Consider the following 24,708-nt stretch of genomic DNA (forward strand, 5'->3'; position numbering starts at 1 on the left):
GACACAGTGCCAGCCAAAATCAGGTTAATGTGGGTGCCACGCTGTGGGGATCAATCATGACATGGAAAACATTGATTTATGTCTGTCACATTGATTAGTCAGTCATTCCTGCCTCGTGGTGATTTTCCACCAGCTGTGGTTGTTCTATAATTGATGAGGGCGCAGTCACTACATTCAGAGAAGCTGGCAGAAACTGGAACTGGGTTAAAAGCAAGCAGTCAAAGTGATACTCACTACAAAGCCAAATGAGTGGAACTTGACCTAGGCCAGCTCTGTAGACCAAGTCAGGTGCCACTCATTTGCTAACAGCAATGCATGTCCTCTATCAGACAGCTAGGGACTTTAACCTAATGGGTATAAAAGTGTATATTGTTCGTTGTTGAGGTCAGAATGTTCGCACCTCCATAGATGCTGGCATACGATCACACCATCATCATTTTCAAAATCCTTTATTCTGCTTTCAGTTAAATGAAAGTTAGATGAGGTAGTGTCAAGTGGCAAGGTACAAATTATTGGTATGATGTGGGAAATGAATGGCTTAATCAGTGCCTTCACCCAACAAACTGGGGTTCAAATCCTGTGTGTTGATTTGGAAAATATACCGTTTCACTATATTAGCTTGTGCGTGAAAGACTTTCCGACAAACAGTCCTGGGCTCTGCAGTGAGCAGCATCTCACTAAAAAGCCTTCAGGCACAACTGTATGTATCACACCCCTAACTAATGAGTAATTCTTAGCATACTATAAAAAACAAACCGTGGTTCTTTTTTTTAACAAACCCTTTTTTTACAGTAGTGCTTGTTTAAACACTTAATATTTAAGAGGCTTGTGTGCGGTTTTAAGAAAGACAAGAGTAAGAGGGGCACATGATACAGAATATGTGATCAGCAAGCGATCAGAACAAAGACATGATCACATTCTGTGTCCATCCATCCAATAGTTGTCAAAGATATTTCACTTACAGTAAGGAATGTCACTTTCATTATGACCATTCGAAAAAAGCCCCTAGGCTTTATTTCTTGAGACCAAGAATGTCTGTAGAAAATTTGATGGCAACAAATAAATGTATTTCATTCTGATTCACAATGACTAACTAAGGCTAACATAATGGCATTGCCTCTCTAAGCCACACTGCTGGCATAGATAGAATGCTTGTAAACGTGATTGTTGTTGCTTTAGCATTAACACTGAAAGTATGCTAAGCTTTCCAGTTGTGTCTTACAGTTTTCTGAAGGGTTTTTACTGCCTTTAATTTATATTACCTTTTATATGCTTTTTATCCAAATGATGGAATTGGTAAATCACTGATTTTTAAATGCGTAGAGAAAAGCAATGTATCACAGCTCATGCAGTGTTGTTTCTTTGTATCAAATTATTCACTGCATGTACACCACATAGCCGGTCAAAACTGTTCAAGTCTGATGCAAGACTAAAGCAAGTCTGACATCAAATGCAGACAGATTTACTATGATTGAGGCAGAATAACTTTTGGAATTTGCTACTTTAACATTGTTTCCCACACCCTCCCTGCTTCCCGTGTGCAGGCGTATTGGTGAAGCTGCCCACAGCACAGGACGCAGGAAAGAACTGAATTTTTGGAGGATCTGACACAGAGACAGAGAGTCTGGCTGCGCATCCCTCAGGATGAAGAAAAGTAGGAGTGCGCATGGAGTAACACCAGGTGATGTAAGTGCTGATTTTTTTCCCACCAACCATCTGCTAAATCATGAGTCCGTCCATGCATTCATTAGCCTGCAATATGTAATTTCCTTTTATCTGAAATTCTGTGCCTCACCTTTAAGGTTTCTGGTTCCGTATTTGTGCAATTTCCATATATTTTGTAATATTTGTCTTCCTTGTGTTTCCTTCTGAATAAAGGTAGATTGAGCTCTAGCAGGAAAACACACTGCAGTATGTCTGTGTGGTGGTCAGTGACTCACAAACAGATGACTGTACTGTACACAACAGACCGCTATCTGGCAGAATACACTGCAGAGAGGGAGCTGGTGTGTGTGTTTGTGCACGTGTTCATGATTTGTGTGTGTACGAGAAAGTGAAGAAGATGGAGATTGAGAGTTGAGGAGTGACTTTAGAAGCAAGAGGCAGAGTGAGCCAAGGATGAACGTGTTAAAGTACAGCTCACACTAGGAAACATTCAGGGCATAGACTGAATGGAAACATGGATAATAGGAGGAAGGACAAGGATCTGACAGAGAGGCCCATCTGCTTCTCCTCTGTGTCAGTGGTGTTTATGACTGGGCAGGCAGGCCAGTTCATTTACACTGACACTGTCCAACACGAGCACAGAGGCCAAGTAAAATTCTGGATGATGAAGGTTTTCCTGCTGTGACTGGCCTTTATCACCCTCTATCCCCTTTAGAATTTATTACGCTATACAAAAATGTATTTCTTGTTTAAATGTATTGCCTGCCTAATGCAAAGCATTTCTGTGCTGTGTTTGCTTCTTAGCTGAAGGAAATATCCAGTGTAATGTAACATGATGGTTAATCATGACAAGATATATAACATTTTTTTACTTTTTTTGTATTTTTACTCTAATGCAAACATTTGTTTTGGTAATGGTGGTCACATTTTTGATAGCTTCATAATAGAGCTCTCTTTTCTGAACCTTATGATGTCGGCTGTTTCTTTCCCTTGCTACAGTTTGTTAGGGCAAATATCTAATCAGCCAATTACGTGGCAGTAACTCAATACATTCGGTGCATGGTGAAGGCGTCCTACTGAAGCTCTGAATGGAAAAGAAAGTTGATTTCAGTATCATATGGTACCAGTATTGTAATGTGTTGTCCAGCACCTCTTTGAAGCAAAGCAACTTTGTCAAAAGGGGTTCCAAACTGATACTAGTAAGGTGTACCTAATAAACTGGCTGGTCAGTGGATGTACTACATAGTATGTTGGTGTGCCTTAAATATTTTTTCTCTACTTGTTCTGTTTTTTCAGTAATTACTTACGCTGCTTTTTATAGCTGTGCACTGCAGTGTTTCCCACTATGTGAGAATTTGGCTGTGGCAGTGGGCTGCTGTAGTGTTCCCTAAATGACTCACATGTTGGCGTTTGGTAGTTTTGAAAGTGTAACAGAGATTACTTTATTCAAAGAGATTTGTTTATTTCTTTTTATCCACTGTGTGTGTTAATTTTGTTCATTTCCAAGCTTGAGGTTTTTGTTTGCTTCACAGAGAAGATTAATAGCTCTTTAAGCATGAATTCGCTATGCGACAGTGTTTGATGTGTCCTACCTTTCTTTTAGATTCTGTAGCACTTACATAATTAAAGCAAGAGTCATTTTTCACGTCTTTGCTGAAAGGTTTAATAATTCAGTCACTACATAAAGCCATGCTGTTGGAGCTTCACTCCTAAAGCCGTCTCATTTATGATCGCCTTTCTCAAAAAGGCTTTTTGGAAGTGCCCCACAAAACACTGGAGCTGTTTCAGCTCTGCAGCCAAGAAAGGCCTTTCATCTTCCTGGAGAAAACACCCACTCCACCTCTGTTTGACTCTGTGCAGCTACACTACCTCCGTTTGAGATCTGTTGTTTTCCCTTTCATCTTAGTTCCTTTCCTTTTATGACCATGTTCTGACACACATTACAAATCCAGGTTTACTAATGTTTCGTCCCCTGGCTTATACTTTATATACAAGGTGAATTGGCCTTATACTTTCTTCCTGATGTCATGGGCAAGTGATCAGTGGAGAAATAGAATTACATAGTGAGACAACAGTTGCAATCAATAAACAAATAATAAATAATTTACCCAATAACACTGACATATTGACAGGAGACTATTTAGTTCTCTGCTTGACAAGTGGTTTAGTAAATGGAAACAAACTTCGATTGGTTTTCCGGACAGTTTATGTTTTGCCAGATTTAATTTTCACCCATTTTCCTGGGAGAGGAAGAATATATCTTTAAAAAGACAGGAGCAATATGTCAGGCAAATTGCACAGAACGAGCCGGGGAGTGAAGCGCAGTGGGTTTACTGACAATCAGAAAGGACAGCACACTCCCATCTCTGCATTGGTTTCTTCAACTATCTCGTGTTCACTCTGTCATTCGGAGTCTTTTCCTTCCCTGTTCCCGTCTTTTTTGCAGTTATCTCTCATTTATGTCTTGCAGGGTACTTTCCTGCTATTACTTGTCAGTCACATTGATTGGAAAGAGGAAATGGGATGACATAATCTTTCTCTCATTTCTCCCATTAGACAGACACCTGGCTGTGTACACTGTCAGTTAAATAATATCTATATGTTGTCCAAACATCTATCCGTTTGAACACTCAGTTGAGTTTACCATGTGCTTTCCATACACCAGTGAAGAATCACTGCTGTAACTGGATAACCGTATTACCTGGAATGTTTTTCTCAGTGGTCATTTCGCGTTTGACAGAGAAGATTTGTCATGTTTTTCATGGGCGCCATCCACATATTGAACTCTGCTGCTCCATCCACAAATGCATTTTCCTTACAAATGTGGGACATTTTAGGGGAAATGAACAGGATGTCCAACGGTATCAGATTTGTTGAAATAATTGATTAAACACAATTTTCCTTACTTTTTGAAATATTGCTGTTATCGAGTTAGCATATTAATGTTATCGTATTACTTTTTATGAATCCAAATATTGAAAGCATAATTATGTTTTTGAAAGTTACCATATAATTATTCCTCACTGTTGTCATCAAATGTGCTTCCCAATTTTGATCCTGTGTTTTTGGCTCTTTGTTACACTGACTTAAATGTGATACTATACAAAGGTTAAACTCCCAGTGTTACCATGTAATTAATGAGATATCATGTAAAGAATCTTCATTAATGCCATTAGTAACAGTTGTGTTTGCCTACAGTTTCATACATGGCCTTAACCAACTATAGCATCACTAAAGTCTGGATCTACATTTTATTTTATTTTATTTTATTTTTTCAAAATGAGAGGTGAATCAGTGTGTAATGATATTTGATTGGCTTAGGCATGAGTAGTGAATCAGAACCACAGCAATCGAGTAAGTGACTTTTACTTTGTGCTGTTTTAATTTCAAAGGAATAATTATGTATTTTGTTATTTTTATTTCAGCATCCGTCTTCTATATTTCAGAATGGGGAAGTGTACAGAATAAATTCATTACAGTTTCTGGTTTTCATTATATTGCAACTCTAGGACTTGGTTTCTGCAGAAGCGTAGCCTTTTCTTTGGGTCATTGGATCAGAAGTGCTGTAATTTAAATGTGATACATTAAAACAAACAGTTCTGGCCCTCACTACTTTTTAAACCCCAGTTTCATTTCTAAATGGTGTCTGTGAAATAGGTTTATTTGAATGAATCATTGCATGGTTTGTCCACTAGAGAGCACTAAGTTCATTTTTCAAGTTGTTCCACGTGTTCACAGCTCTCTTAAAAAATCTATACTAAGACTGTTGTGTATATGAAATATTTACATTAGAAAATAACACTGCAGGGCAACATAAGAGTATTTGCCTCGGATATCAGATACTGACTGGGTTAAAGAGCCTTGTTGTTGTTGTTAAACAGTGGTAAGCTTTCCGTCTGGATCACAGGGAGGTTAGACTGTAGCTTCGCGCTCTTTCCTTTTCACACTAGCTGTCAGCTTCTGTATTTCTCACTCTTCTTGTCTGTCTAGCCTCCTGTGGCCACATTGACATAAAAAACCAAATCATTGATCGATAGCCTCAGACCCATTCTAGGAATTCTTCAGTCCCCGTCCTTTCCCCCTCTCATTGTTATTGTGCTTCATATGCTGCTTGTCTGCATGAAATCTTTGACGTGTTTCATTTCTTCTTGCATGCTGTGAACATAAATTGTTTGATATATGCAGAATGAGCTCTGGCAGCCCATTTATGTTTCCTCAGTACGCTGACTTGTTTACAACCCATCATTTCAATGAATCACTCTGTGATCCATACTGGAACCTTCATGCCAAAGAAGGCGCACTAAACATACAATATTTACACTCTGCACAGCTTCATCGACATATCAGCTGGCACTTTTTATTTATTATTATTTATTTATTTTTGCATTTCCAACCATAGCTGGAAGCTTTAGGTTTTGCAGTTGACCGAAAAAACCTAAGGCTTGAATTCACATGAATTAAGTGCAAATGTTTGTTGGCTGAAGGATGATGCGATTATAATTTAGTGGTCAGAGGTCACAAAATATATTTTTGGCTACAACTCACACTACATGTGCAAATTTTGACAAAAGTTCAAACAAATGTCTAATAAGAAGGACATTTACATAGAAAGGTAAGACATGGATGTAAAGTAGTTTCACTGGCCTGTGAATGCATAAAACTTCAAGGTGTTAATTTCATCCATCCATTTTTATTTTTTAAATCACGTTTTTCCCCCATGGTTTTACATTTTATCCTCTTATTTATAGTATTTCTTATGTGCTATAAACATTTTTTACTTCTTTAACATTTTCCCTTACTGATTTTCTTTTTCTGAGACAATTTCGTATCAAAGCTAAACATTCATTATCTCCTTTCTGTCAGGAAAATAAGGAGCCTCCTGTGGGACAGTTTTCTGCAGGCAACACTCTCGGGGTGGAGGTGTTCAAAGTCCACAGGCGGTTTTCTGGCAATCTGCAGCTGCCTCCGTTGTCATGGCGACAGGCAGAGAAGGAGAGGGAAAGGGGAAGGCCGCTAACACCAGAAGAAGATCCCGTAACCCATAGCAGACCCACGAGCCTGCCCATCGCCTCTCTGCCTCGCATTGACATCACACAGGCTGACCCTGACAGGTGAGGCTGTGATAAACACACTGACACGCTCGAACGCTTTATAAGGCGGCACCAATGCTGCGCACGTTTGGGCTTTTTTTTTTTCCTTGTACTTCTCTGCGTTTGTGCTTTTGTTGTGCTGCAGTAATAATGTAGTAATTTGAGAAAAGCAGCACAGCTTGTGTACCGGGTAACAGCGGGAGGCCGGTGTTTTCTCCCATCTAGATCTGACATTAGATTTGCAAGCAAGCAACAAAGTTGGCATTTATGAATTTTTTGGGGGTGAAAGACGGGGTACATACTCGACAGCTCATGTGTCTGTCGCAGTGCCAACACAAAGAGGCAGACAACACATTCACGTTACGGCAAATTTAGAATCACCAGTCAAACTAAGATTCATGTCTATTGAATGCGGGAGGAAGCCAGAGTTCCCCAGAAAAACCCACACAGACATGGGAAGAACATGCACACACTTGAAGTTGCTGAATAGCAGTTTCCCGTATGTATTATTTCGTTGAGCAATTATAATTCATCCCACCAAACTACTTTCGCTTTTTGAGATCTTTTGAATCTATTTTATCTGGTGTCTGTATTTTTTGTTGCTTTCATCTGTATAAGGCTTATACTATGTCCTCATGCTTTTGAAAAACATGGGTTGGATTTATCTGGATTACAGGTCAGGAGCAGAGAAACTTTTGCTCTGTTTATTGCACAACACTGGAGACGCCCCATAACTTTTTGCTTTGTTTTCCAGCTGCTTTTGAGTAGCCAGTCAGCTTGTTTTAAAAGGCTTCTGTTCATATTGATTAGCATTATGAATAATGCAGTGGAGGATTGTCTGGATAATATCAACCAATAAAAATAAATCATACGTTCAGACATATTTATTTGAGTTTGTGAGTGAATATTTTAGTGCAGTCTTGTCCGGCATCAGACTTGGTTGTAAAGCGGACTCTTTAATGGAAACTAGTATAGAATTCAAAGGGGCCGGGTTGGGCCAGGCAGACTGTTGCAGTGTTACTTCTAGTCATTCTGGCCAGAAACTCTCACCAAGATCGTCAGGCAAGCAGGCAACGATCAGACGTCTACATCGATACAGACGCTTCACTGTAGCCAGCGCATGGTAAGGATATTCTTTTGAGGGTGTTAAAGAGAGAATTAAATAAATAAAATAGAGGATTGAAACCCAAGTAGTGGGTTTGCTTGTCAGCTGTAATGTGTTTTTGAAGAGCTACAGCAGGTAGTCGTGATTGTGGATTTATTTAGTAACTCAGGCGGACCCTTATTTAGAAGTAGTTTATTTCAGGTTGTCAAAAATGTCCCTGCTCCAGGATGAGTTAGAGCTCAGGGGACTCATTTTTTAAAAATAACTCATTGGTGTGGAAAGATGCCTTGGAAAAAGACCCTGAAATAACACATAAAAAAAAAGATATATTAACAGGAAACAGTCCCCTTTATGTCATACCTTACATAAGGTAAAGTTTATTCATATAGCCCAATATCATGGGGTTGTCACTGCAAGCTTGCAATAAAACACACAGCAAACACTTTATTACGATAAAAGTGTGAGACATCTCTGGAAAGCCATTTGTGATTCCAAGACCAAAGCGATTGGCAGACATCCCTGTGCTGTACGTACAGAGTGTTGAAATACTCAGATGATGAAATTCACCCTTGGGGCGTGATTTCATCACAAATGTTTTAGTTCTTAAAATATTTTTCAAAGTACACGCTGAGCAAAGCAGCGTGCTGGGACTTTCTCCTCTGGGATGTACTTACATTAATGTGTGTGGCTAGCCCATGTTGTTTTTATAGACTACGGCACGATTCTCTCCTTTGTTTCCCTTCTTAAATAAATCCTTCTGTTAATGCCACAAACTTGAATTCATCAGGAAACAGGATTTTTTTTTCCCTCAATCGTCAGTTGTGAAACATTGGTAATGGTTTTATCCAGTCCAAAGAGTTTAGCCTTGTTTTTTCTCCTGAGAAGCCATTTAGCGTCAGGCCATTTTTTGACAGTACTTTTTTTTTTCTATTTTCTATTTGGGACCCTCTGTCTTTGATCAAATTAATTTGTAACTTTCATGTCTAAGTGAAAAAACATATCAATCTGCTGATAGCGTGACTACTTCTGACCTGTCTGGTTGTTCTTTAGATACATCTGGTTATCATGCAACTAGAAAAGTAATTTGACACTTTCACCTACTTATGATCCAAGTCCCACTACCACAAGGCTGCTTAGTGAGCAATGTTTTGCTGTACCAGACAGTGACATGCAAGTTGAAATCTGACATTGTGGTCAGATCATAAATTATCTTTGATTTGATTAGTAGTCTGTAAAATTCATTGTACCCCTCATAATCTCTGGTGGTTTTAAATGTTAATCCAAGCATCAGATTTCCTGACGATTTCCAGGCCTACGTGGAACTGTGACCCCGCTGTATATACTGTATGTGGAAGGCTTCCACATGTCAACCAAGTCAACAGACCTTCAGCCTAATCACAGAAATCAACTACTGCTATGGACATTGAGTTTTATAAATAGTAGCTAAGTACCAGAGAATTTCTAATAATACATTGTCTGCTATCAGAAGAAGAGCACAGTAATAGTGTTAGCCATATTGCAGCTTTAATAACACATCACGGCATCAGAAACCTCCTGCTAGTTCTCCTCTTTATTTTACACCACACAGTCACTGTACTGTCTCTTAACACACAGATGGTTTTTTTTCTCATCTGGGGAAATATGTACAGTGTACATTAAATGCACATTAACTATAATCTCCAAAGTTGGCAAATAAATGAGGATCTGGATTTTCAACTTAATCGCGACGTCCCACTGTAAAGTCTTGTCGGCGCTGTGTTTTAATACAGAGGGATAAAGGACAGGCGGCCAGATAAACAGAGCGACTGCTGGTGCGTTTTTCCTGCGCTTCAGCCCAGATCTGCATGTTAGCATCTGCCAAGCCTACGTTATTCCAGCACGTGGGCTGCTACTGGACAGAAAGGGGAGGCTGCAAAAGTGTGTGTGTATGTATGAGTGAGCAGACAGTGTCACTGTTTTACGTTGCTCGATGTGGACCTTGAAGAGGGAGAAAAATGTTTCGAAGGTCTCCTAGGTGCAGAGCTGGACATTTTGACTTCAGTGAGGAAGTTGTCAACAGAGCACACCTCTCAGCTCCAAGGTGATGTTTCAGTAGTTTTCTCTTTTTTTTTTATTGCACTGAGTATTTTATATATGTATATGAGTCCTTTTTTCACTCTACATGTCAATATTTTAGAAAAATAACTTCACTGGTAGATTTTAACATGATGCTCTTTTTCTTTTAACCTTTTCATTTCCACTGTAGTGCATATTTACTGAAAGTTCTTGATTGGTTTCACACTGTGGGATTAGATCGCTGTAGTTAAAATATGTTGTTTGCTGAAACTGAATGACGCAAAGCACAACACAGATGACGCTGGTCTTCCTGCATGTGTGTAATCAGAGTTCTCACATTAATCTGAGCTTCTCTGGCAGAGGTGTGGGACTGTCTCAGTGGGACACGCGCCTAGTTAATCCCACATGTAGGAGAAATTAAAGAGGCGGGCTTTAACGTGGAGAAAACATGAAGTGGCACTTCTAATAAAATGAAGTATGTAAATGGTAATCAAGCCAAGGACTCTGAGTTATTTTTCCATTTCATGGTTTGTGGCATCTGCTATTCCTGCTGGGCACTGACAGTTTGACCTTGCACCTCTAAACTCCTGTCCATCTGACCCAATCATCTGGTTACACAATAACTCGTCCCGGTCCTCTACATAAACTCTGTGGTGACAAACAGATTATGTCTCTGTGTGCATCTGTGGTGGTTTTTATTGATCAAACAACTATTGAGGAAAGCTGCATTTAGCAGTTAGCATGTTGGTTTATTTTTGCTCTGAGCATGAGTTCTCTGGTTGCTCTTTCTGATTTCTGCTTGTCAATTTTAAAAACAATTTTAATATATATGAATTTTTTAGATGGCATCAAGGTTGTAAGCATCACATGCTAAGAAAAGCCATAAATTCTACAATATTGTATTGTCTTCCTTTTAAATTTGTTTATTATCATTAGTTCAATTTTAGTGTTCAAATACATTCATCTTAAACAATGAGGGAAGGTAATCAAGATGTAGGCAGATGCTTGTGAGTGCATCAGTTACTGTAAAAGAAAACGTAGTTAGTAAAAAAGCAAAAATGTGCCTTTAATCACACATCAGGCAGCTGGTCACTCTTTGTATGTCATTTCCTAACTGCTGAGTTTGAATGGAACTGTCTTGGACAGTGTTCCCGTAAGAAACAAACCAGACGGGCAGATTACAGTAAAACCAGCCCTGCTTGTACAGACAGTGAAGCATACTTATTTTATGAGTGTTATAGTTGTTGTTTTTTTCAGCTGTGGATGAATGGATGAGTAATTTTTTTAGGATTTATGCAATAATCTACTCCCTGGATAGGATTTGTCAACATGTTTTGCAAGCCAGTACTTACAGGTAGATTACGGAAGGTATATTCAAGATGACGATGATGATTTAAAAGTTAAATCTAAATGGCAAGATTGATGATCAATCAGACTTTGGCTTATGCTTTTAAAACTAATAGATTTAAAGAACTTGCTTTGCGTTGTAAAGAGTCACATCCTGATATTTTCTTCTCTCCCCCCGGATTGGTTTTTTTTTTTTAACTTTCTTTTAGTTTTGAAGGGGAGAATGGCCCATCAGTGTGCTGCAGCCCATCAGACCCTCAGGCATCCCCAGGTTCAGGTCTGGTTCTTCATCCCAATTTGGCAGCTTACGGCCAGCGGCGGGAGTCCTTCCTGTACCGCTCTGACAGCGACTATGAGCTATCACCAAAATCCTTATCCCGAAATTCTTCCATCGTTGGAGAATTGTGAGTGGTTTTAATCACAGCATTGTCACATTATACTTGGTGGTCAGTTAGCTATGTGTTTGTCTGTTTGTGTAACAGGCTTTCCTTTCATTACCCTCATTTTTCAGACATGGAGAAGACTTGATTGTGACACCGTTTGCCCAGGTAAGAGCTTGTCATAGATGAAGTACAAAGAGCATCAATTATCTCAGAATATAAAACACAATTTCTCACAATAACTTTTTAATCTAAATGTCCCATGGCGCCATATTGAACTCTTTGCCCACAATTGGCAATGAGGATATATAACAACATCGGCATGGCAGAAGAACTCTACACTCGGATTTCAGCTTCATTGCAGAAACCTTTTCAGACAAACAGTATAGAAATCTATAAATAATATAGAGATATTTAGTGCCATATTATTTAATTACATTATTAAAAACAGTAATTTGCCCCAAACTAGTCATAAAATAAAAGAATCACAATTCTTTAAAACACCTCTCTTTTAAACACATGGTCAATAGCAAAGGTTATTCTCCATGCTCTCCTGTGAGAGGTAAGTTATAGTCCTTAAACATTTTTCACACTATTTTATTTTCATGCAAAATGTCTTGTTTTAAATTTCACTTTTACTTTTTGCACATTCTTTCTCTTACGTCAGTCTTTTCATCTTCTCTTTAGGTTCTGGCAAGTCTTCGGACAGTTAGGAACAACTTCACCACCTTGACAAATGTACAGTGTGTATCTAATAAGTAAGTGGGATCATTATTAGTTCCTGTACTTAGAGTTTTTATGATCCACAATTTAATATTTATTTTTTATTGAGGAAAAATCTGCCTGTGGATTTTAGTTTTTGGAGATACACCAGTAAGTCACACCATTAAAATCAGACTAGGACTTCTGATTGTGCCATGTGTTGTTTTATAGAAGGCACCAGACAAGAAGATAATCAGTGTTTGTCACTTTACCTGTTGGTAGTTTTAATGTTGTGGCTCATAAGTGTCTGTTTTGACAATGGTTGGAGATGCCAGCATGCTCCACTTGGGGGCACCAAAGCTTCAGAAACTTTTATAATGCTGTGGGCTTGTGAAGAAGTCTCGCAAATATAAATTCACATATCTCAAGAGCCTTTTGCTGGTGACACAAAACTGGACACAGTGACATTTCAATTCTGTTTTTTGTTATGAGAGGCACAAACATCATCTTTTACATGGAAGTGCTCGCAGGTTTCCAGTGATCACTGAATTGGGTCAGTGGTTGTAGTTGCATCACATTTGCCAGAGGTGCACACTGAGTCAATCTGACCTCAGAGAAAAGGGTCACCGCAAGCCTGAGACCTGTTCAGAGAACCAAGGGAGTAGTTTTGTGTTTATCTTATGGCAACAAAGACCGACTGGAACCAAATGAAATAAATAAATAAATAAATGATGGAAGCATTTTTCCAGGCTCCTAATTTTTAAAACTTTGTAAATTATTTCTCTGTTGCAGGAGGTCTCCCGCTACAAATCAGCCCCATGTCACCAAAGTGTGCCTGTCAGGTGAGTGAATAAGCCTTCTGTTAAAGAAAGAAAAGGGAGTTCATTATCACCCTTATCAGAATGAATGATTCTGGGAAATGTTGCACCCTGCAACACACATACAGTGCTAACTGTCTGTACTGTTTATATGGCTTTTGCAATTTCTGAGATTACAAATTCCAGGTTTTGATGCTTGAGCAGAATGATGCTCAGTTAAAGTTTTGAGTGAGCCAAAAAAGAAAGATGCTGAACTGAAAAAAAGCAAAGAAAACAAATGGAACAACCAGTGATGTCCAATTGTTCTCCAATGCATGTGCTGTAATGCATTTACACAGATGGGGATTCTTGCATGCAACTGAAGTCTGCACAGTTGTTAGCAAAAATAATAGTTTGGGTTTCAAACACGTGAAAGTGGCATACACAATGGATTGCTTATTTCACGCCTCTGCAGTGTTCAAATAGATTGTCCCTTTGCACACAACACACATTTACATAAGGAAATATAGTTCCTCTTTTAAATTTCCATAAAAATACTGAGTTAGATGTTTTCCCAGCCAGGATAAAATGTTATCTTTGACTCTTTTCACAAATGCAAATATAAGCAGCAGGCCTTCGTTATTCAAGGAGGAAACTGTGACTTGGTAATGCGCAAAATTCCCGTGAAGTGTCATTATGGAGGCACCGAGAAAAAACCAAAGTGTGAGAACAACAGAAGCACCTACTGGTTTAGATTCAGATTAGGTAGAAGGCAACAAGTGAAAGAAAAAGAGGAGGGAGGTGTCGATATTGGTTCTTGCTGCACTGGTTCTTCAAGTCCAATTGACGTCAGCATGGCCTACACACATGGGTGCTCGACTTCCTATCAGCACAGATGGGCTGCGAGGACTGTCCCACAGCAGGAAAAATACAACACAACTGTGAGTCTCTTATTGTCCTTCCTCCTCCACATTTCTCACAAACCATGACCTCCAAGTAATCAGTGCAGAGTGAAACTATCTCACTGGCTTCCATTATGACGCATGAGGAAGATAAAACAAGAAAAACAAATTTGAAGCCTCTGAGACTCAGAGCTCGGACGTTTATATACTGTATTTCTTGTCCTACCAGGGAATCTTGCTGCTCTCAGCTTTCTCTGAGCGTATAGAGAAAATGGAGTACACCTGCCACTAAATAATGGTGACGGTTGAGTTTGTTCAGTACGCAGCTACAACAATTAACAATATCACAATGAAAGATGTCATCATATCCTCCCTTGTGCTGCTTTCTGTCCCGTTTTCCTTGACTCTTTGACCGGAAAAGGAGAACAGATTTTTCCTGTTTTCCCTCTGTGTTTTTAGTCTGGCAAAATCCCCAGTAGTGGAAAAGAAAGAGTACCTGCGTCTTTTTGGGCATGAGCTCAGCATAAATGAGTGCGCACTTATACACTCTGGACAGCTCTATAAAGGGATTATAGACGGACACGGGGAAAGACAATAAAAATCAAGACAGAAGATGATGTGGTGACACATGCACACATTGGCATCAAGACATATCAAGAGAGCTACCAGATTGTTGCTGGGAGTGAGATACAAAAGAATGAAAACACAGTAAAGGTCAAAGAGAGAGAGAGAGAGAGAGATAATCATCTGGCAGTATGGGAGTAGCATATCAAATTCGGTGAAATAAACAAGAAGAGCACAACCGTGACCACAGCCAGTGGGTGAAGGGGCAAAATGAGAAGAAAACAAGAAGCAGGGGGTATACTAAAAATCAGCTCAGCTGCAAATGCGTTACTGCAGGCTGTTTGCGCTGTTCGACTTACTCCAGAAACGTGACGGGATTGAAGTTTTCCCCCTTATGAGTTTGCAATTTATGGTTCGCTAGCCAAACTGGCCCCATCGCACACAGTCTCGTGAGCTCAGCGAGCAACAAAGAGCTCACTCTTCCCCTACTGATTCAGATTACAGGCTTTGCTCTATATCATGCCTGATAAATAGCACTTTTGAGAAGTTGCTTTATTATGACGTCTTTGACAGTCAAGGCCTGATGATTAATCTGCAGCGATTATTACTGGCATTAGCCAAACACAGATGGTATGAACTCTGGGGTTAGTCATGTGTCCGAGAGAGCTGTAAAACCTCGCAATGGCCTCATGAGCAAATGCTCGCTAGACTGTTTTCAGATATTAATCATTACACAGCGCCCACAGAAATTAATCTTTAAGAAATCCCTGTTCAAAAAAGGCTACCCCTAGTTAGCTTTAGACTTGGCCCCAAGAGGGAAAACTATATATGCGTTCCCGCTTAATTTGTGATGAAATTATACTGTTTTGCTTGATGTGTGTGTGTTTTTAAATGAAGTGTAATATTGGACCTAGCAATTTTTACTTGACTTCCCACTTTCAAATCAAAAGTGATCTTGTTTACACTAGAAGCACACACAGTAGTAAAAAGAACTACTGTATAACAGTACATTTGCTATTTTCTTAAGAACGTCGACTATCCATTTCATATCTACATGTTAAATTTGAGGCCAGCATGAGCAGCAGGTCAGCTTAGTGAAAAAAGACCAAAAAAAAACCCCAAAAGTTTGACAATCCACAGAGCTCACAGCACACTTATTAACATGCAGAATAACAAAGTAGCCAAGATTTCGTGCTACATTTTCCATCTTCTGTTACACTTTTATCCTTTTCACTGAAAGAAGAAAAAAAAAGAAGTTAAAACTAAAGTAAAAGGAAATCACACACTAGCAGTTTTCTTTCTTTCTTTCTTTTCTCATACAGATCCCTGGTATAAATAAGATCTATTATAAAATATATCATGCTTTTAATGTTACTGTAGCTTTTTGATACCTTTGCGTTTTGTATTATTTAAACCAGCTAGGTGCTTTAGGGGAGATAGGTTTGGCTTTCTTCAAAGAGAACCACATTGGTGGATACCGCCTATTTCGCTCTTTATACTGTTACATCAAGGTTTTATACATCACATTATTTAAAAAAAGTTTCAGACCTTCAAACTCACCGCTGAGAAAAGTTGCAACTAGATTTAAGTTACACTGTCAACATTTACTTAATTTTATTTGTGTTAAATATAAGAATTTTGTCAGAAATTTTTTTAAAACAACAAAGTAACATGGGGCTTGACCAAATATACAGCCCCATTTCCAAAAAAGTTGGGGCGCTATGTAAATTTTAAATATAAATAGGAAGCATTGATTTGAAAATCTCATAAACCCACATTTTATTCAAATTTTATTTTATTCAAATAGAATATAGACAAAAAATGTAATTTTTACCACTGTGTAGCATCGTCTCTCTTTTTAACAGCAATGTCTGGGAAGTGAGTAGATGAGTTTCTGGGCTTTTGGTTGGGGAATGTTTACCCATTCTTGTCTGATTATAGCTGCTGAACAGGATTGGAGGCAGGCTAGTTCAGCATCTGGATTCTTCAAGTATGAAGCAATCCTCTTTTTATACATGCAATTTGGGGTTTAGCATTGTCTTGCTGAAAGTCTATTGCTCAAGGATAAGATACAGTACTGTATCTGAAGTATGTAGCTGTACTGTTGCAATAAGGGTGTTTTCTGCATTCAGTGACAGCAAACAGTGTAACACCACTGTGTAAGGATTCCATGACAGAGCCATTGGACCCAAGAGTTAAATCAGTGAAATATGTCATTGTCTTTTGAAGTTGCGTCAGTAAGCGTATCTGGCATAAAATTCTGCCAAATCAAACATGCAAAGCCACCCGATGTTGCAACCCCATGTGACAAGGGAGCAGTTGAGAGTAGCATTTATTTGAAGTGCTTGTTTTTCCTCTTATGTGTTATTGCCAGTAAGAAAATGATGGTCTTTCATTGTGAGATGCATAGTTCAGTGGCTCAGTGAACCTGTTTCCAAGAATATGATGCATTTCCAACCAGGAAAATCAGTTCAGCATAGCAGATCGCTGCACTGAGACATACACATTTTTTACTTTGGAACTAAACGGTCACGTGACTTTGTGCGTAACCTACAGGGTGTGTGGTCCAACACAATGAGCATTACTCATTTTTCTTTTGTGACTTTTAGTAAACATGCCGTGGAAGAAAAGTGATGACAGACCTAACTGAAACGAGTTATTCTGACAATGTAAAAAGGAAGAATAGGTTGTTATTTCCCTTTAAACCTCAGGGCGAGAGTTGCTGTCCACACGTGCATTTGTGTGTACAGTCATGTGTTGTTGTTGTTTTTTTGTTTTTTTTAAAAAGTTCTACACTTTTGCCTGTCAGGGCATAATGAAAACTTATCTGTTCCTCATAGCTTATTATGCTGTCAATTTGAACAACAACACAGTGTGGCATGTCATACAATGGAAAATGCACTTCATTAATGGATCATCAGCAAATGTGAGCACCTCTATCAAAGCAGAAGTTTTAGTAGTTTGCTGCTCTGGTGCATCTAGGTCTCTTAACACAATAGAAAGCAGGAAAGAAACTAGCTTAGAGAAGCTGTTGTTGCAGTTCATCAAAGTCCATCATTCTGCAGTGAGAAGGATTGGTCACATGTGCAAAAGAGTTGACATCCCAGCAAACTGACCTTAGGATGAATTTGCTGGAAATTCATGCTAAGGTAAATTTGCTGGGACGTTTAATGCTTAAAGAAACAGCAAAATCCCAAGAGCAACATCTCGGACGCTAAAGGCCTCAGTTAGCACGCTAGATGTTAAAGGTCAAACATACCAGCATGCCAGCACAAACACCTCAGACCAGCTGCCAATCAAGCAGGTGGAGGGGTGATGATTTGGATTTGCTTTGCAGCCACAGGACCTGGGTACCTTGTTGTCATTAAGTCAAACATGACCTCTTTGTTACCAATAAATTCTAGAGTCAAATGTGATGCCATCTGTCTATAGCTAAAGCTTTATTACTAAAGCTTGGGTCATGTAATGGGATGGTGAGCCCAAGCACAGCAGGAAATCTACAACAGAATGGTTGAAAATGTAAAGAGTCAAGGTACTGAACTGGTGCAGATTTCAGGCATCAATCTAATGCCATGGAGGAACCTTAAGAGAGCTATGTATAAACGAATGCCTGCACAAGCAGTGAACTGAAGCAGTGCTGTAAAGAAGATTGGCCCAAAGCTCTTTCTAATGTTCCAAACCAAATTTGCTTTTGCCCAATGTAATTGAAAACATATTAGGATTTTAGCAATGTTGCCAAGATCTTCTAATTGATCAGATTACTTAAACTTTCATCATAGCAAACGTAATCAGTACGAATATGCAGAACTTGTGGGCAAGGGGGAAGATTTTTGGTGCAGGACGCTTCCTGGGTTGTGTTTGCAGACTGCTTGTAGTCTGAATTTTGTTAACCAATCATGTTTAAAGAGATTTGGGTTGCATGCATGTGGAAAGTAAATAAAGGGTTTAATTTCCGAAACCCCAAATACTTTTTCAAAAAAGTATTCATCTGCCATTTCTGGAGCACTGGTAATGATGATGTGAAGCAATATCCATTGTCCTCTACCTGGAAATCCAACTGCAAGTCCTGAAAAGGTGCTTTGGTGACTAAGGAGGCAGATTAGCTAATGGGCTATTGGATTGAGTCATGCAAACCTGTTTCCCAAAGAGGTTTGAGCACAGTGCAAAATGCAAATGAAAACTTTATACAGTGATTTGCAAGTCATTTAAACAACATTCATATCACCATATCAAATGTTTGTTCATTTCGATGTTGATGCCAGCAACACATTTTTCCAGCCAAATTTTTCCCTCTCAAAGGATTTCCAAAAACCTTTGAAATGTTTTATTGCAACAAATTCAAAATGAGCATATGTTTTTTAATATATTTTTCAAAACTGCATGTCTAAAACACTTGCAGAATCTCTAAATGCTGTCTTCATACTATTTCCAATTAATTATAGGGTTCAAAAGAATTGCATATAGTTGCATTCTGTTTTTATTAACACCTGTCACAACTTTTTGGGGAATGGTGTTGAACTTAATTTCTAATGTTTGTTATATGATGTAATTTATTTCCTCCTATTAGCAAAACGTTATTGAGTGAATGGACACACAATCAGACAGTACACCACAAACTGAGCCAGAAGAACTGACCTGTCATTTTCAGTCTGGTCAGTCTGCTTCACTCTTGTGTGCAGCAGTTACTCTGCTCCACAGCAAGATTCCATTTCAGGTTTTCCAGGCTCACAGCCAGGGGAGAGGATCCGGAGGGCTGGAAGCGTGCAGCCTGGTTAAGTATTTGAATTATGTCATTGACGTCAGCACAGTCATAAACCTCCCTGCGGCCCTTCCCTCTAACTGGCCCGTGCCAACACAGCTCCATGGTGCATTGTGAATGAGCCGTCAAACAGGCCTTGATGAGATGTTTGTATGTGCATGTGTGTTTTCAAGTCTTTTGTTTTCATAGGCGATGAGATTATTTCACAGCTGTAAACTATGAAGCGACACAATTACTGAGGCTTGTTTGTGAGAAGACCAAGAGTGGCGTGGTTTCGGGGGTTGGACCGTCTCTGATTGTCCACCGCATATCACTTTAAATCTCATGCTACCTTAAAAGGGAAAGCATTATACAAAATTGTCTCACATATAGCACACCAACTTATTCCTGTAGCACAGCAAGGGAAACAATAGATTTGGATTGTAACTTGTAACAGTATGCTAATATAATTTTTCTGTGGCTATGACAATTTTTTTCGTAAGGGTTTTTAACAATAGATAGGATAAAATTATATATACACAAGCATGATGAAATATATTATTTTGAAACACAATGAGTAATTAAACTTAAAGAAAATAAAATACAGAATGATGAACTTAAATATGCTTTGCTAAAATCTAAAAAGCATGCATGATTTATAGAAATTAAAAATATAAAATTTTTAAAATTCTAAAAATATACTTGTAATGTAATAAAACTGATAAATTACATTATTTGTGAGAGTATAATATGTGCAACACTGTTTTTGCATTTTATTCATATACTACCTTGTGTTAAAATCAGAAAATGTTCAGAGTTCAAAGCAGATGGCATAATGCAAATGATTGATACGAAGAGCAAAGGCTTTTGCAAGAGTAATCATGAATTTGCAAAGTCTTCCACCCCTCTCGGACTTTTGAACAAATTGACGTACATTGGAGGTGATACAACGGTAAATTATTGACCCGCATCCTGCCTTAGCCCCACGTGCAATGCAAAATCAATAACAAACGACTGGATACGTGCAACTTACTGTGTCAAAGTGTGCATTTCTCTTTTGTGATGTTGTGAGGTCACTATGAGGAATGTGTGTTTGCGTACATGCAGATAGCCTTGGCCTGTTTACAGGTCAGCCATTGGTGTCTTGAGTTGACCATCAACTTTCTTTTCCCGCACTTTCCAAATGTCTGGTGAATTAACAATGAACATTAACACAACTAAAGGCATTGTAGTCACTGTGTTAAAGTCAGCCTCGCTATAAAACTCAAAATACTGCATAAAAGTATTAGATTAGAGCTCTGGGTAGCTCCCCAACTGGGTCTAGACTGGGTCTAGAGAGTGTTTTAAATTCAGGGAATTTAAAATAGAAAGTAGCTCGTCCACAGAAGGACTGGTAGCTCCCCTTACGATAAGGGTTCAGATCGCGCGAACAGGTGTGAAATGTGTGTGTTTAGTTAGTTTGTTTGTTTTAATCAATTGTAAATCATGCTTTTTATTTGTTTTTGTTTCTAATGTCTCTGTAAAGCACTTTGAATCACCTTGTTGTTGAATTGTGCTATACAAATAAATTTGCCTTGCCTTGCCTAAAAAATGCCAACTTATAATCCACTCTCACGCAGAAAGCCATTGTGAAAATCAAGTTTAAAAGAAAATTAAAAAAACATTTACAATAAAAAATATTTTGTAGTTTTTCAGTGTTGTGCTTCTTAATGAGAAACTGCTCTGTATAGCTGTCACATTTAAATGCTACCCAGATGTCGCTTACAATAATAATGCTAACCCAATGATACATACACAAATGTACCCTAATAGGGTCATTTTGCTGTTTTTGTACTACTTTTACTGAAGTGTGTGTTTGGTCTGTCCATGGCAGTTGTTGGTATGAGCTGAGACACTGCAATTCTTCAGTCAGACACTGAGGAAAAACAGCTTATGGGGGTAGGTTGAGAACATAGAGAGGTGCAGTGTGAGGGGGATGTAAGTGGAAGGTGTTTTGGCAGAAATGGTGGTTTGGGAGCAGCCCTGCTCGTTAGTGTGGTGGATGGCTCTTACAGAAGCTGGTTTGTGGCCCTACAGAGGAGAGATAGAGGGGAAAAAGGGGGAGAGGGGAAGGCAGACGAGGTCTCTCTGCACACTGAGGTCTGTTGTCCTCTTTGCAGCCTCCAGCATATGGCCAAAGCATTAGAACTCACCAAGAAAAAAAAAGAAAAAGAAAAAGACATCCACTGAAAAAACAGGCTGGAAAAGTACCTCACACTCTGTCTGGAAGCAGGTTTCTCAGACTGAATGTGCGTCACGCCACCTTTGACTGGTGACACTGTGAAATGTCAGCCCATTTAACACTGTATTTATGAACAACCAAAGGTGATGATAGGTTCATTCCTTCTACTCATACCGTGTGCATGTGCATAACTTTATTTTATTTAGAACTTCAACTCATATGTCATTGTTATACAGCCCAACTAAGGGAAGTTTGGCTCCAGACTTTGAAAAAATGTAACTTTTCAGCCACTGCTTTAGCCCAAAAAGCCAAAGGTCCAGCAAGCTTTTCTACAGTAGTCTGAGTGTTTCACTCTTATATGTTCTGGACTCTGTCAGTGATTAAGCTGCCAGCTTCAAAATGACTCGAATCCCAATCATACAGACTTTGCAGATGAGCCAGTCCTTTGATGTTTCAAGGTGCCCAGCTAAAATGTCTGCATATGCATGCGCCCTCTTCTAAGGGAATGAGGGCAGGATGTGGTGACACCTTCTTGGCAACGTCTACTGCCCCTATGGACCAAGACAGCCACACGCTGATGTATACCAAGATTCAACAGCTCACTGCCTTGTGCATGAGCTGCTTTGATGTTATACTTCTGCTCTGTGTCAGTGACTTTTGCATGGCTTGCGTGCCAGTGGAGTCTGTGAATAGGCTCGTCCGCAAAACTTGGCATCCAGTTATGCGTCGTATCGAAGCCAAAGTTTCTTTGAATCAGCCAACCAGGAACTTAAGGAAATAAAAATTAGTCTAACCCGAAAAATGACACAAGTGGTAGCAGTTGTGTAATATGAGGAGCCAGTGGCATGAGTTTCCTTGAGTGAACTTAAACAGCTGAAAGTTCACTTTTCTGTGATTCAAAAGAATCCCGGGTGTTGTTCTGATTACTTTCAAAGGTGAACTATTTCCTTTAACTGTGCTACATTGTCTGGGGTTGCATTGAAGTTCTTTGTTCAGCACTGGTGGTTCAAAATCTGTATGCCATCACTGTGCTTTGAAGTGCTTTGATCCACTATATTGACGTAAATTGGGGAGCAGCACGCTGGCTGTCCTGTTGTGCTGAGCATATGGGGTAAATTTCTTCCATGTGTGAAGTGCTATGAAGTAGAGATCAGTCTTTTCCATAGAAAAGGAAGGTGGGGAGATCCAGATGTTTAGCGTTCGCTCCCTCCAGCTAGAAATATGTTGAAACATTGGCATATTGAGCAGTGATACTTTTTAATATGTTTCCTCATGTTTGAGCTTCCCAGTGATTTTCTTGTAAACCACTCTTTTCCTTCTAAACACTGTGCACCTACCACATGTGAGTCATAGCTGCTAACGACAGAGTTATTTCATCAAACGACAGCTATGATTGCCTTCAGCAGTCACTCCACCATTCATTAATTCCACTCCATGTTTTCTGGGAGTTCATAGCCAAAGAGGAAGTGCTTTGGTTTCTTTGGCTCACAGTGTGGCCCTAGCCTGGACTCCCCCCAATTCAGGGAGTCAAAATTTGCCTCTCGTGTTGCTTATGCAAACACAAGTTTGATGTTTGATATAATTTTTTTTTCCTCCCTCAGAGAGGTTCAGAGAGGAGAGAACCAGTTTGTGAAGCATGGTGGTGTGCTGTGAGCTGCTGTAGATGCAGTTCACCAGGGTTCCTTGAAGTGGTCTGCATGTCAGAATGGAAGTCGTTGGAAATGAGTTGTCTTTGCAGTAGTGACGAAGTCCTCCTGCTCCTATTGTCTATAAAGCTCTAATGAAATTTCACAGAGATGCATTTGTTTGGATGTAATCCCAGTGACAGGAATAAAAGCTAAAATGATTGTGTCTCCTGCACCAAAAGCAGTTAGGGTTTTTGTGTTTTTTTTACTCTAAATGCATGTATACACCATTTCTATTCATTTATATGGGCAGGGGTCACAGACACACCAACAGCAGGAGGCAGCAAACTGCCTAGTCTGCAAGCTACTTCTTCAAACGAGTGGAACTGAGAGGGGGATAATTTAATGAGAGAGAGGGAGAAGTTGAGCAAGGGTGGGGGAACCAGACGAAATGGGAGGGGGTTTGCAGCACGCACAAGAGGGAGGGAAAGAGGGGGTACGCAGAGAATGAGGCTACAGAGAGACAGAAAGACAGAGCGAGTCGGCAAACGGTGACCATAACCACTGTTTGTTTGAGAAAACAACTCCCCTGAACTTTCGGAGGTGGTGGAGCGGAACAAGATGAAGGAGCTCTGCGTACACACCTCCTCATCTTCCTCTGCGTCTTCCGGAGGTTCTGCATGTCAGTGCCCCTTACGATCAAGCCACTCTGGGACACTTGGACCGCCACGCATGGTGTCTGGAGGATCAAGTATGGACATGGATCCTCTCAGACCTGATTACATGTCCATGTGTCTCTTGGCAGATGAGTCCTACCAGAAGCTGGCTATGGAAACCATGGAGGAGCTGGACTGGTGTCTGGACCAGTTGGAGACCATCCAGACCTACCGGTCTGTCAGTGACATGGCCTCCAACAAGGTAAGACAATCTGGGCCATATGTTAATATATGTAAATGTGACAACAACGCATGTGTGAAGTTACCTGGGACTGTCTACATGTATTTATCGATTACCGTGGTTTTATAAAAAGCTATTAGCCTCTCCTCCTGGATGAAATACCTGAAAACACTACAAACATTCACATTTTTGATAATTAACTTCAGGGGTAAAAAAACTATTTGGGTATTTGATCATGGGCACAGTAGGTTATTAAGAGGATTTTATCAAGTCACAAAAGAACCATTAGTTCATTAGTGTGAAAAGCTATGATGCACATAGTGCTGTGCTTTCATCTAGAATCATATTGCACAGCAAACTCTTGCATGCATGCTTCATTTTGCCAACATCTCTTTTTACCCACTGAAATAACAATCATTAGAGTGTGCAAAACCATAATTAAAAAAGATTTAAGTTAAACATTATAATTGTAACCTATATCTCATACTATGCAATGCAAAATTATAATTATTACCATCACGGTACATATTCTGTAACGTGCTCACTGAAGGCATGATACTTGTGATGATGGCTTGACTGGCCTGTGATGACCTGCCAGCCTGCATATATCTGTGTATAAT

At 39.4% G+C, this 24,708-nt stretch overlaps 1 protein-coding gene across 1 annotated transcript in view; it reads left to right on the forward strand.

Moving 5' to 3' along the window:
* LOC102204313 (cAMP-specific 3',5'-cyclic phosphodiesterase 4B-like) overlaps window positions 1-24,708 on the forward strand; it is a 45,095-nt gene that overhangs the window by 9,363 nt on the left and 11,024 nt on the right. The window contains exons 3-9 of the mRNA XM_005741920.1: window positions 1,545-1,686; window positions 6,529-6,776; window positions 11,472-11,666; window positions 11,774-11,810; window positions 12,330-12,400; window positions 13,137-13,186; window positions 23,997-24,109. Of these exons, the coding sequence (XP_005741977.1) occupies window positions 1,645-1,686; window positions 6,529-6,776; window positions 11,472-11,666; window positions 11,774-11,810; window positions 12,330-12,400; window positions 13,137-13,186; window positions 23,997-24,109 (756 nt within the window). The 5' untranslated portion in view covers window positions 1,545-1,644. The remainder of the gene's footprint in view (window positions 1-1,544; window positions 1,687-6,528; window positions 6,777-11,471; window positions 11,667-11,773; window positions 11,811-12,329; window positions 12,401-13,136; window positions 13,187-23,996; window positions 24,110-24,708) is intronic.

This window comes from Pundamilia nyererei, unplaced genomic scaffold, assembly GCF_000239375.1.
Source record: "Pundamilia nyererei isolate P.nyererei 1_Seehausen unplaced genomic scaffold, PunNye1.0 scaffold00115, whole genome shotgun sequence".
Classification (NCBI taxonomy): Eukaryota; Metazoa; Chordata; class Actinopteri; order Cichliformes; family Cichlidae; genus Pundamilia; species Pundamilia nyererei.